General features: G+C 38.3%; 1 protein-coding gene across 2 annotated transcripts in view; it reads right to left on the bottom strand.

Annotated features, from left to right (window-relative positions):
• Positions 1-13,773, bottom strand: part of TMTC1 (transmembrane O-mannosyltransferase targeting cadherins 1) — a 294,332-nt gene that overhangs the window by 152,422 nt on the left and 128,137 nt on the right. For both annotated transcript variants that reach the window (XM_065939883.1, XM_065939889.1), the window contains exons 6-7: positions 7,692-7,773; positions 3,777-3,880 (exon numbers count right to left, since the gene is read on the bottom strand). In XM_065939883.1, the coding sequence (XP_065795955.1) occupies positions 3,777-3,880; positions 7,692-7,773 (186 nt within the window). The remainder of the gene's footprint in view (positions 1-3,776; positions 3,881-7,691; positions 7,774-13,773) is intronic.

Genomic DNA, 13,773 nt, shown 5'->3' with positions numbered 1-13,773 from the left:
ATTAAATACAGATATAAACTGAGTTTATATAAGAAATATAGTCTTAAATATTCATTGGAAGGACCTATGGTGAAGCTGAAGTTCCAATACTTTGGCTACCTGATATGAAGAACTGATTCATTGGAAAAGACCCTGATGCTGGGAAAGATTGAAGGCAGGAGAAAAAGGGGACAACAGAGGATGAGATGGTTGTATGGCATCACCAATTCGACGGACATGAGTTTGAACAAGCCCCAAGAGTTAGTGATGGACACAGAAGCCTGGTCTGCTGCAGTCCATGGAGTCAGAGTCGGACATGACTGAGCGAACTGAACTGAACTGAACTGAGTCAGACGGAACTGAACTTAACTCCAGAAACACAAATATATATGTATCTATTTAAGTTAATTTCAAAAAGTTTTCACAGTTCATGGAAAAGTAAAAAGTAATGAAATTGGTAAATTAGATGCAAAGAATAAAACTAACATTTGAAATTTTATTTTCTACTAGAGAGAAAAGAAATAATCACACCTGTCAGATTTCTATACATAAAATTCTAAGTGAATAGAGTTGTAAAATACAGTGAATGTAAGTAGCAAGTCAACCAAAGTTGGATGCCTCTAGGTTTGTTAGCTAATGCTCTGCATCACAGTGAATGCCACGGTCACACTTTGCTTTTCCAAGTCTTAGATACTTTTTCTTAACAAAGGTTTCCCAAGAGTATACCACGATTTTGAATCTCAGTTTTGTTAGGCAGAAAATGGCAAGTGTTTCCTCTTAGCTAAACACATGGGAATAGATCATCTAAAAGAGAAGGAATCTCAGAACTTAAGTCATAAGAAGTCATTTGAAAGAAACCAAAAAACAAAGTTGACCAAGCAACCCTTAAAAGCTTTTAGGATACTTTAAAAACTATCTGTAATCATTAACTTCAACAATTATTAAGGGAAGAGAAAAGTAGTTTGAAACTCTCACCTGATAATAAAGTTATTAAGATCCCCTTCTCCAGGGGATCTTCCTGACCCGAGTTCAATCCCTGGGTTGGGAAGATCCCCTGGAGAAGGAAATGGCAACCTATTCCAGTACGCTCGCCTGGAAAATCCCACGGACAGAGGAGTCTGGGGAGCTATAATCCATAGGGTCATAAAGAGTTGGACACAACTGAGTGACTTCACCTTCACTTTTCATTTTCATCCTTGCAAGATGGAAGCAAAGATGTTATCAAAGTTATTCAGTTTACAAATCCACTAAAAGAGGTGAAGCATTAACAAGACTTAGGTGACTGACAATCCTCTAATTGGTAAAGACAGACTCACAAAGCCAGCCAAGTCATAGCTAAATTGTACAGCTGATGAGAAGAGGGGAAAAAAAGAGAATTGGAAACAGACTAAGCTAACCCAGTTTAAAATCATCATTGTACTAGAAGTCAATTATGCAAGCAGTGTACAACCTTTACTCAGGAAAGGTATTAAAGACAATTTTCTGGATGCTCAAAAGAGTCAGTTATAATGCAGCTATCTTAGAGGAATGTGAAAGGCCATTTATAGCAACTATCATTGAAAGAGTATTTTAAGTATGAAACATAAGAACTAAAAGATATGTGTTTGCTTGTTCTTTTTAAGATAAATAAAATAAAGGTGTTAGGACATTCTGTTCTATCACTTTGTGTTGACTGAATTGCCTGAGCAGTCACTCGGCTTCCCCAGTGGCTCAGTCGGAAAGAATCTGCCTTTAATGCAGGAGACACTGGGAAGATCCTCTGGAGGAGGAAATGGAAACCCACTCCAGTATTCCTGTCTGAAAAATTCCAAGAACAGAGGAGCCTGGCAGGCTATAGTCTGTGGGGTCACAAGGGGTTGGACACAACTAAGTGACTGAGATAAACTTAGATAAACTCAGATGGATTCACAGACAGAAAGTCCTGGATGAAAGGTATATCAGCTGCCTCAGAAAACATATGTAAATACCTTGGAAGTGAAAGGCAGAATCTAGCGAATGACGGCCCCCAAGATCCTAATTCTGCCAGAGGTTCCACCAAAGAATTTGTTTTTTTACCACTGGCAGGAATAAAAATGCATCCTGACCACTCTGGCAGGAGGACAAGTGAGCCAGAGACCAAAGGCACCTTGTCCAGACCCCAAGGACTATGGGGCAGGCATGTGTTTGCTGATGACAGAGTTACAAATGAAATGATTGGTTGGTGAGTTGAGAGCAATCTGTTCTAGTTCTTGTCTGTCTATCTCCTTCATGAAGCTTGGCTTTTGGAGACTGGTGTGCTCAATCTCCAGATGAATAGGCTACATCCAACTATAAAGAATGACCACTTAAATTCATCAGACAAGAAAGCTTGGAGGGAGACCAATAAAGGGCTAAGGGAAATGGAGCCATAAGCAAGAACAGGATCTGTCAAAGTTGCTTTTTTCTCTTAAAGGCAGAAAATAGCTACTGAAGGAGCTGCAGAACAGGAAACAATTTATCAATGAGCTAAAAATACCCAGACAAGGAACCCTGGAGAAGTTGAAAGCAGGTGAGAGAGACCTAAAAAGGACAAGTAGATTACAATATTAACAAAAATCTGGGTTAGAGATGTCAAGCTTAGTAAATGGACTAATTGAATAGTTTTTGAAGAATATAAGCCATAAACAACAATTTATAAGTCTCTAGATTACCTCAAAGGGATAAGTCAACACTCAAGGCTGTATACCATATGGTTTCTGAAGGAGATTCAAGATTTTTTAATACAAATAGATCTTGCAAGTAATGAAAACAATTGTGACACAATATTTACTATAAAAAAGGGTCAATCAAGTTGGAAGGTATCCTTTTTGAATGGAAAATATTCTTTAAAAAGAAGAAAACACTAAGAACAAAAAAGGAAAACATAAAATGCAAAGAGACTAGAAATTTACCAATTAAAACATGTGAATTAAATAAGTGAAGTAAAACAGAGATCACTGTCTGGCTTTATAAAAACAAAATCCAACAATATTCTATACCTAAGAAATACAAATCAGCTAAAATACATATGTGCTATCAGTCAAGGTTTAAGATTTATTATGTCTTTGCAAACACAAAAAAGAGAAGGTAAGTTACTAATTTGAAAATTATTAGATATTAAAAAAGTATTTAAAACTATGAAAATTTAAGAGTAGTAACCTTAATGTACAAATATTATAGCAATATTTTCCTGAAGTAAAGTTATGAAAACTATCAAATATAATTATAACTGAGAGCCTCAGAAGTACACCACAGCAGGTTGGATAAGGAATTTAGATGAACAAAATCCACTGGTCATCATCACTTCTTACTCCACTATCCTAAATCTCTTAAGGACAAATGGTTATACATAACTGGCAATGGTTATACAATAACTTGGCAAAAATTGTTGTTGATTTCTGTTTGTTACTTTCAACTTTCCCACTGATTTCAATCTCACAAATAGTTATGATGGTCAATTAACCTCTAAATACCTCTCAGTGCATTGTTCTGTAATATTTGCCTTATGAGCCACTCAATAGATATTTATTATTAAGTGCTCAATAAAATGCTTATTGAGTAAACAAACATATACCAAGATCAGAACAATAATAATGACAAAATTATAATAATATTGACAAAATGGCACCATTTGTTGAAAAGAATTCCAAATGTCTAAACAGTGGTTTCTTTTTTCCATACACCCTGACTAGAACACAGCCTTTCTTTCCTTAAAATGCAAAGCCAATGTATTATTTAAGATTACTTAAAACAATCAGATAAATACCAAGTAAAGTTAAAAAAAATTCACTTCTACTGACCTTGTAAGAATGTAAGGCGAAAATGAAGCCGGATTATCCTGCTCTGAAAAGAGGGGCATAGATCCTCCCATTATCCACAGACGAAAGTACAGAACAACGATCACCTTTGGAGAAAGGAAGATATGCTGAGAAAATTGTTGCTTGTTGGAAATAATCCCTGTCTTTATGGAAAATACTTTCAGATGCTTTACAAATATTTTGTCCTACAAGCACATTTTCTAGTGAGCATTTTTATAAAATCCTATCATTGAAGATGAGTAGGAAAGATGGAAATAGGTAGAGGAGAGAGAAAACAACCAAGGTGACGAGGAAAAGGCACATAAATCTTAATAACAGCTGTCAGTTTCCAGCAGTTATTAGTTCTCATCCATTGCTATCCACTACAGCAAATGAGGGTCAGTGGGACTTGGTGTGCTGCAGTCCATGGGGTTGCATATGATTGAGTGACTGAACAACAAGACCCCCTACATATGACCTTCAAGTTGTGAAATTTCAAAGGTGCAAACATGCATTTGCATGTCTAATCACGTAAGTCAGTTCACATGTCTGGTGCACACGGTCGTGTGTGCATCCTCCACAAGTGGGTGTGCTTTTGTGCACTTTTGTTGTTGTTGTTTCCTAGTTGCTAAGTCATGTCCAGTTGTTTGCAACCCCATGGACTGTAGACCGCCAGGCTCCTCTGCCCATGGGATTTTCTAGGCAAGAATACTGGAGTGGGTTGCCACTTCCTTCTCCTGGGTATCTTTCTGACCCAGGGATTGAACCCATGTCTCCTGCATTGGCAGGCGGATTCTTTATCATTGAGCCATGTGGGAAGCCACTATTTAGGAACATTGATATATAGTCACTAAGATATATCTAAATTCATATTTAGTTCTTATTCTTTTAAAACAAACAACTGTATAGTATTGTACAAAAAACAGTAGTACAATACCAACTCCCACCTCTCCCTCCTCCAGACAGTACTCTTCTAGCCTGTTTGCTCAATGCCAGCCGCTGTATGCCAGCTATTGTACTGTACTACTGTACTTTTCAAGGTACTGTAAGATTAAATATGTTCCCCTTATTTTTTAGTGTTTTTTTAAAAGTATTATTTGCATGAAAAGTATAAAACTATCACTGTACAGTACTATATGGCCTAGCTGGGTACCTAGGCTACCTTTGTTGGACTTAAAAAAAGGGGACTTTAGGAACATGCTCTTGGAATGGAACTCATTCATATGTAGGGGACTTACTGTAAAGACTTTTCCACCTGAGGCCTCCCAGTCCTAGAGGAAGATGAGGAATCTGAAGCTTAAAGGTAATCTGCCCAGAATCCAACAGCTAGTAAACTACCGGATCTAGGAGTTGGACTCATGTCACTGGGCTCCAATGCCCTGTGTCTTAACCATTGGTCTCATACAACCCTATGAAACTTAACTTCAGCTACAGTAGATGATACTTCTGTGCCCTGAACAAACACATTTGGAAATGTTCCAACCCTCAAATGCTCTGAAGCAGACCATCCACACAGAGTTATTTCAACAATCCCAAGAAATGACTTTTGTGCCACTCAATGGAATTTTATCACGGAATGGTGCTGTCCCATTCCAAAGATGGGTTGAGAAAACCAGAGGCCAAAGACATTTCAGTAGGGATGACATTTGTTTATAGAATTCACCCACATAGACCTTCTAGATGCAATTCTCATTTTAGCAGGACCAATTATGTTCTGTCTGTCAGAGTTAGAGGGAAATCTCTGCTTCACTAAAAGCTAAAAGATTAATATGAGGAGGGAATTAAGGCTAGATTTTTTCCCAGGGAATATCACTGACTTATTTCATGAATGCTTTTTTATATAAGTGACCCCAAATCCAAATCCAAAATCCAAAAATCTAAAATGAACATACTGTGTAAGTCAAAAGCATATCAGCAGTAAATAATGCCTAAGAAGAAATTAAAAATCATTTTAATTAACACTCACATAAACTAAATTTAAAATTTTAAAGATATTGCAATGGAAAATGTCAACTATAAAAGTAACAGGAAAAATATCCTGAAAGAATATGAATTCCCTAAACTACTGAGAGGTAACAGAATATGTCATCCCCAAATATGCTACTTTGGCATATAGGTAGTTTTGAACTGAAAGCAATTAAGACTCAAGAGACTTATGAAAAGCTTTTTACCTCTGTTAACTGCCTAAATGAATTAACTGCTCTATAGCAGGAAGTACAGGGCATCACAGCAGTACTGTCAAGTTCTTGCATTCCCAAAAAACACAAAGAATATAAATCACTTCTGAAATGAAAGTTGAATTGTCTTTATTCTATGCAAAGATACTGGGGCATTCTTTGGAGAAATCTTCTGCCCCTTTTGCTGAAATTGTCCAGTCAAAGCTCTCCATCTCTTTCAGTTTTTGCACACCTTCTTGCTTCGTTCAGTTGAGTTCAGTTGCTCAGTTGTGTCCAACTCTTTGCGACCCCATGGACTGCAGCATGCCAGGCTTCCTTGTCCTTCACCAACTCCGAGAGCCTACTCAAACTCATGTCCATCACATCAGTGATGCCATCCAACCATCTCATCCTCTATCGTCCCCTTCTCCTCCCGCCTTCAATCTTTCCCACCAACAGGGTCTTTTCCATTGAGTCAGTTCTCATCAGGTAGCCAAAGTATTGGAGTTTCAGCTTCAGCATCAGTCTTTCCAATGAATATTTAGGACTGATTTCCTTTAGGACAGAGTGGTTGAATCTCCTTGCAGTCCAAGGGACTCTCAAGAGTCTCCTCCAAACCACAGTTCAAAAGCATCAATTCTTTGGTGCTCAGCTTTCTTTATAGTCCAACTCTCACATCCATACATGACTACTGGAAAAACCATAGCTTTGACTAGATGGACCTTGGTTGACAAAGTAATGTCTCTGCTTTTTAATATGCTGTTTAGGTTGGTTATAGCTCTTCTTCCAAGGAGCAAGTGTCTTTTAATTTCATGGCTGCAGTCACCATCTGCAGTGCTTAAACATGCCTTAATGTTGATTTAAAATATCATTAATTGTTAATATTACAATTTAAAAACATTTTTATAAGTTTCCTGTCAAACTTTGTTATAATTCTGGACTTAGAATTTATGAAAAACAGCAACAGTATAAGAGACTGATCTCCTAGTTTCTTTGAATAGAGGCATTCAACTGTGTAAGAAGATGACCAATGTGATAGTCACTGAAGATCAGGACCCAGAACCCCTATCTTTTTTGTATGCACCTTCTGTTTGCTCTTCCTACCAAGAGTGGAGTCAACTTCACCTTCCTTTAAATCTGGTCTTGTGACTTGCACTGAACAAAAGGATCTAGTGGAAACTTCACAGGTCTTGCAACATTTAGTTTGTTCTAGAATCCAGTTGTCAGGTTGTAAAAAGATCCTGTCCATCCAACTAGAGAGAGTAGCCACAGAGAGAGGCCTAAGAGGATGAGTTATCACAGAGAGGTTACCTGCTCTGACTCATAACTGCACAAACTTGCTTGAGTAATCCCAGCCAAAAATATAGAAGAACCAGCCAGCTGGATGTGACCCAAACTAAAGCATTCAGGGAAGCTAATATGGTGGTTTTGTTTTAAGCCACTACATTTTGGGTGTTTTGTAATGCAGGAACAGATAATTGACACAGCCAGGTTTGTGTTGCAGAAACAACTCAGCACCAGCATCCTAAAAAGGACTCACAAAGTACAGTTCATGCTGTTGGTGCCACTGAACTCACACATCCCTAGAATGCTTCCATACGTACATTCCAAGGCCTTGTAACATTTATGGTATGTAAACTGTTTGATCTTAAGATCATATTGTTAGGCTCGATTGCTGATTCCGTTAAAGAATCTGGATCATGTCTCTGAGTCAAAGTAAAATATTTCTTATTAGATATTTTAAAAGCATATATGTACTTACATAACTTATGATCAAAGTGGCCCTTTTTAAGAAGGGCCTCATGGTAAGCAGGAAATTTCTATTGCTGCTTGCTGTCAGATACCTGAAACAGAAAAGAAAAAGCATATTAAATAAGAGTCAGAGTTCACTACATGTAACATTTTCTTTTCAATGTGAATAGGTTCTAGCTCAAAAGAAGGTTGGAAAAGATAGCCGCTAAGAGCATGGTTTCTGGAACAGACCACGCAGGTTTCAACCCCCAGCTCTGTTTCTTTTTGTCTGGAAGATTTTGGACAAGTTTTTTTTTAATCCCTTTGCACATCTATTTTTTTCATTTATAAAAGAGGGGATAAGAGTTGTGTCTACTTCACAGGAAAGTTGTGAAGAATAATAAGCTGTACAATAATACAGGGAATACAACCTAGTACAGTTAGCTATAAATATTACTATCCTATCTAACCCCCAAATAACAGAAGCATTCTGGCAACTATTAATGTATGATGACCCTAGTCACAGGGATGATCCTAAACAAAATAAGAGTTCATTTGTCTATTGAATGTAACTTGAGAGGGACAGTGTCTTTCACCCACAAAACATCTCACAAATGTTTTACCCCTAAAAAAAAAGATGCCAAGGTTTTAAGAGATTAAGTAACTTATCCAAAGTAACAAAGTTAAAGTTATTGGGCTTTCTCAGTGGCTCAATAGTAAAGAATCCGCCTGGCAATGCAGGAGATGCAGGTTCAATCCCTAGCTCAGGAAGATCTGCTGGAGGAGGGCATGGCAACCCACTCCAGTATCCTTGCCTGGAAATCCCATGGACAGAGAAGCCTGTCAGGCTACAGTCCATGGGGTTGCAAAAGAGTCAGACAGGACCGAGTGACTGAACAACAACAAGAGAAAAACAAAATTATGAACATCAGTGGTCAGATCAGACCTCATGAATATGCAATGGAAAATTACTTCATGTGCCTATGACCCTTGGAAGCAAACCAGGTAATGAGAATGCCACTTCTTTAGAGGCAGCAACTTGTGTGGAGCCTGCATCTGCCACTTGTACAAAGTGGAAGCACTAAATGTCCACACAGAAGACATGTGATTGGCTGGTTTTAATAAAGATGATCAAAGGAAGGAAGAGGAAGCTGTCAACAAACTTCCACAGAAAAACTTAAAGCAAGTCCTTTTCACCTACAAATTTCTGCATTTTAAAATACAAACTGTAGGGAAAAAATCAAACCGCATAATCCAGCAAACATTTCCCCAACTCATCCTTATTTCCCTGGCCCTTTTTCACTTTTTGCTTTTACTTTTTTTAGTCTAATTTTTCCTCAAAGGCATCCTCCTCAAGAATTTCTTAAAATCTGTATATGAATGTGTTATCTTCACACAGTAAGGATGTTCTACAAAAAGAAAGCTTCATTTGTGAGACCTGAGTGGGTTCAGTCAGTCAGTCAGTTCAGTCGCTCAGATGTGTCCGTCTTTGCGACCCCATCAATCACAGCGCTCCAGGCCTCCCTGTCCATCACCAACTCCCAGAGTTTACTCAAACTCATGTCCATCGAGTCAGTGATGCCATCCAGTCATCTCATCCTCTGTCAGCCCCTTCTCCTCCTGCCCCCAATCCCTCCCAGCATCAGGGTCTTTTCCAATGAGTCAACTCTTCGCATCAGGTGGCCAAAGTACTGGAGTTTCAGCTTCAGCATCAGTCCTTCCAGTGAACACCCAGGACTGATCTCCTTTAGGATGGACTGGTTGGATCTCCTTGCAGTCCATGGGACTCTCAAGAGTCTTCTCCAACACCACAGTTCAAAAGCATCAATTCTTTGGTGCTCAGCTTTCTTCACAGTCCAACTCTCACATCCATACATGACCACTGGAAAAACCATAGCCTTGACTAGATGGACCTTTGTTGACAAAGTGATGTCTCTGCTTTTTAATATGCTATCTAGGTTGGTCAGTATTTCACCAAAAAATGTCTCACTTGAACTCCTTACTAAATACATGTGTTTTCCATTTTGTAACAGCTAAATGTGTCCAAGTGGCTCTGTAAGGAGAAAACAGTATCACTCTGAGGCAGATCCCTTCCTTCCTGCTTTCCTTTTCTTTTTCCAAAAAGCAATTCACAGTCACCTTTTAGCAAGCTCTGGACTGGATGCACCCCCAAACACGACGTTTAAATCCTTTGTTCTCCCTTAGCCCCCAAGAGAGAGCCGGTGAGGAGGAAGGTCAGGGATACTGTCAGCTTTCTTGACACTGGTGATCTCTTCCACCCTAAAATGGGCTTGAGAGAGTCCATCACCTCCTGAAACTGTATACGAGATTTCATGTATGTTTGCATCTATGCATTTCTCTGAAGCAAAGTCCTTGGCTTTGATCTTCAGTGTCAGCTCGGGTCTGTGATTCCAAAACGGTTAAAGCACTGCTCTGGGCCTTTCCTTAGTTTTGCCTCTACCATCACTATCATTTTCAGACCAATTCAACAAAGACCAACCGTGGGTATTTCCACTGTTCCTTGACGGGATGTGGATACTTGGCAGCAGGAAGGCAAAGGGAATGGCAGTGTGGGAAGGGAAAGGGCTGGAGTGACAACACGTCTGGATGAAAAAGCCCTTCTTGGATTGGCCTGTTTTTAGAAACTACACTTCTCAGGTTCCCCCTGTTGCTTGTTTATTTTAACACAGTGGAAAAATTAGGAGCGGTTTCCTCTCTATAAAACAAATCACAGGGTTTTAGAAGTCAAACTTAGGTAATTGGTATTTGGTTTCACTGAAAGCTCAATATGATGGCTAGTTCAGTGAGATATATTTAAAAGAGCCCCTTTGTTTAGAAATTCTTCCTCCATGAAAAACTCTATTTCCGTAAAAAAGTACCAAATAATTTTACTCTTAAAATGTAACAAAGCCTAGGATGATACAGAGAATAGTGGTTGAAAAAAAATGAACTTTCAAGATATCCGTTTCCAGCTGTTGACCAAAATTAAATGAGAAAATGAGCCAAAATGACATGGCCCCCTCTTTTGGTAAACACTAGGTCAGAGGCTGAGATTCCTAAGTTCATACAGAGAGCTGAATTTTCTGCAACTCCTTTCCCTCTCCTTCCTACTGTAAAAACTGGATAGTAGAATTTCCCCCCCTTAGTCCACAATACCTGTGAATGAGAACCAAACAACAACAAATAATAATAGTAAAAATAGTAAACAATATGTCAGACACAAATATAAGTGATATGAATGTACCAATCCCTTTACAATTTCTTTGTAATGTCAACAATTCCTTGAGGAAGAACATTATAACTCCTTTTCAATAGAGGAAGATACTGAAAAATTAGAACTAATACTTAACCATAATATCAGATTACCTCAGCTACTCATTTCAATCACAAGCTAATATAGCTGAGTGTACCTTACAAACACAAAGAACTATGCAAATGTCATCACTGATAATTTTCAACTTCAGTTAAATTCTCCACTATTTTCCCTGCAAAGACAGAAGACATGCCAACAGCAAAACTGAACCACTGAGGAAACCACTAGAATAGGAAGCAAGAGTCCAGGATTCTATCCCTGTGCTTCCAGCTAATCTCTCACATTAGTTGGTATAAATCTATAGGGGTTTCATTTCCTTCCTACATCAGTGATAGTTGACCAAATGGTTTCAAGGTCCCTTTCAGGTCCAAAATACTATGATCCTTGGATGTTCTCACCAACTGATGACATCAAAGATGACAACTAAAGAAAAACAGAAAAATTACTGAAAAAGTTTAAAAGGAACACCCAGTGATAAAGGTGAAACAAAGGTGAAGCAAAAAGATGATTCCTTCACTTTTAGGTAGACCTTTGATAATTTGCTGTTAGACATTAAAAAAATACTTTGTATTAGTCTGGGGTAGTAGCATTATCAAGTTCTGTATTTTTAACAATTTCTGATATTAGGAAAATAAAAGCAAAAGATCAAGACTATCCAAAATAAATGTTCTAAACTGTGCTCCCCATGCCCTAATTTTTCTGAATGCAAAATTACTAACTACTAACATCTACCTCCCTAGTTAATCATGTTCAAATATTCATAGCTAAATGGGTCTTCTTCCTGAAGTTACCCTCCATAGCTACTCAGTCCTCAAATCCCATTGAGAGATCTCAGCTGAGACCAGGACAACCAGCCATCCAAAGCTGTGACCTGCTTTTTTTTTTAGGAAAGGGCTCCTTGCAGGGAAGATCTCTCTGCAGGAGGTCCTTTTGTCTTGTCACTCTAGCAATGCTATATTTTAACTAAACTCTGGCCCTAAAATACCTTTCAAATTTTTGATCACAGAATACTTTGCCTAATCTGTTGCTTCTTTCCTTAGATCAAAGAAATAGAAATGAATAATATGTAACTAACAGATGAGACCAGCCTTCCCTTCAGGGATCTCACAAACTGTGAGAATAAGATAGCATCTAAAAAAAGATCACACAAGGAGTGAACGAGCCTGCACACAGTGGGGGATGGTGATGACTCCAACACCTATCTCAATGATCAACTGAGACTGCTTCCCCTTTTTCCCTTGAAAGTCTTTCATGGCCACACAGAAACTTGAGATATCCTTTTGGGACACTAGTTCACCTTTCCCCAGATTGCCAGCTTTTTGATTAGAGCAACTATTTCCCTTCTAACAGCACTCATTCTCATTCCTTGTATCCAGGTCTGAGTTTGGTAACAAAGTAACCAACCCATAAACTTGAGGGTAAAATGAATGCTTATTATTTTAAGTCATTGAACTTTGTTAACATAGAATTATTGTGTTAATAGATAGCTGATATATCATAGCAAGATAATCAATAAATGCTTATGGACTCAAATAAAATTTTAAATATATGCCTCCGCTCAACCTCTTTTCTTTGTCTGTATTTTTCTTACCCTCAAGTACTCGACTGGATACAAAATAAAAACTCACAGCTTGGGATGTAGACAGCAAGCTGAAAGAGTCCTGGTGGTTTACGTAAGAATATTACATTAGATTTTCTGGTTTTTCTCAAAAACCTCCTAATTTTTTTGCCTAAACAACAGCTGCAGTGGCAAACATCTCAGCTACAAGTTATTACCATTTAATATGTACAAATAAATTATTTAAAAACTATAAACAAAATTACTTCAGTAACACCTATCATACTAACTTAATCTCTCTTTGCTCCTTCAAGGTAATGAAAAAGATTAATAGTCACATCAGTCAATCAGTCAATTCAGTTGCTCAGTCGTGTCCAACTCTTTGCGACCCCACAGACTGCAGCATGCCAGGCTTCCCTGTTCATCACCAACTCCCAGAACTTGCTCAAGCTCATGTCTATCAAGTCGGTGATGCCATCCAACCATCTCATCCTCTGTCGTCCCCTTCTTTTCCTGCCTTCAATCTTTCCTAGCATCAAGATCTTTTCCAAAGAGTCAGTTCTTCTCATCAGGTGCCCAAAGTATTGGAGTTTCAGCTTCAACAACAGTCCTTCCAATGAACAATCAGGATTGATTTCCTTTAGGACTGGCTGGTTTGATTGCCGTGTAATCCAAGGAACTCCCAAGAGTCTTCTCCAACACCACAGTTCAAAATCATCAACTCTTCAGTGCTCAGCTTTCTTTATGGTCGAACTCTCACATCCATATATGACTATTGAAAAAATCACAGCTTTGACTAGATGGACCTTTGTCAGCAAAGCAAAATCTGTTTTTTAATATGCTGTCTAGGTTGGTCATGGCTTTTCTTCCAAGGAGCATGCATCTTTCAATTTCATGGCTGCAGTCACCATCTGCTGTGATTTTGAGCCCCCAAAAATAAAGTCTCTCACTGTTTCCATTGTTTCTCTATATATCTGCCATGAAGTGATGGGACTGGATGCCATGATCTTAGTTTGTTGAATGGTGAGTTTTATTATTTTTTTTTCTGTTTTTATTTTTATTTTTTTTTAATTAAAAAAAATTTTTTTTATTATTATTATTTTTTTCAGTGGGTTTGTCATACATTGATATGAATCAGCCATAGAGTTACACGTATTCCCCATCCTGATCCCCCCTCCCACCTCCCTCTCCACCCGATTCCTCTGGGTTTTAAGCCAACTCTCCTCTTTCACTTTCTTTAGT

Source organism: Muntiacus reevesi, chromosome 1 (genome assembly GCF_963930625.1).
Source record: "Muntiacus reevesi chromosome 1, mMunRee1.1, whole genome shotgun sequence".
NCBI lineage: Eukaryota > Metazoa > Chordata > Mammalia > Artiodactyla > Cervidae > Muntiacus > Muntiacus reevesi.
The sequence above is the reverse complement of the archived record's forward strand: the minus strand, read 5'-3'. Positions and strand labels throughout refer to the sequence as shown.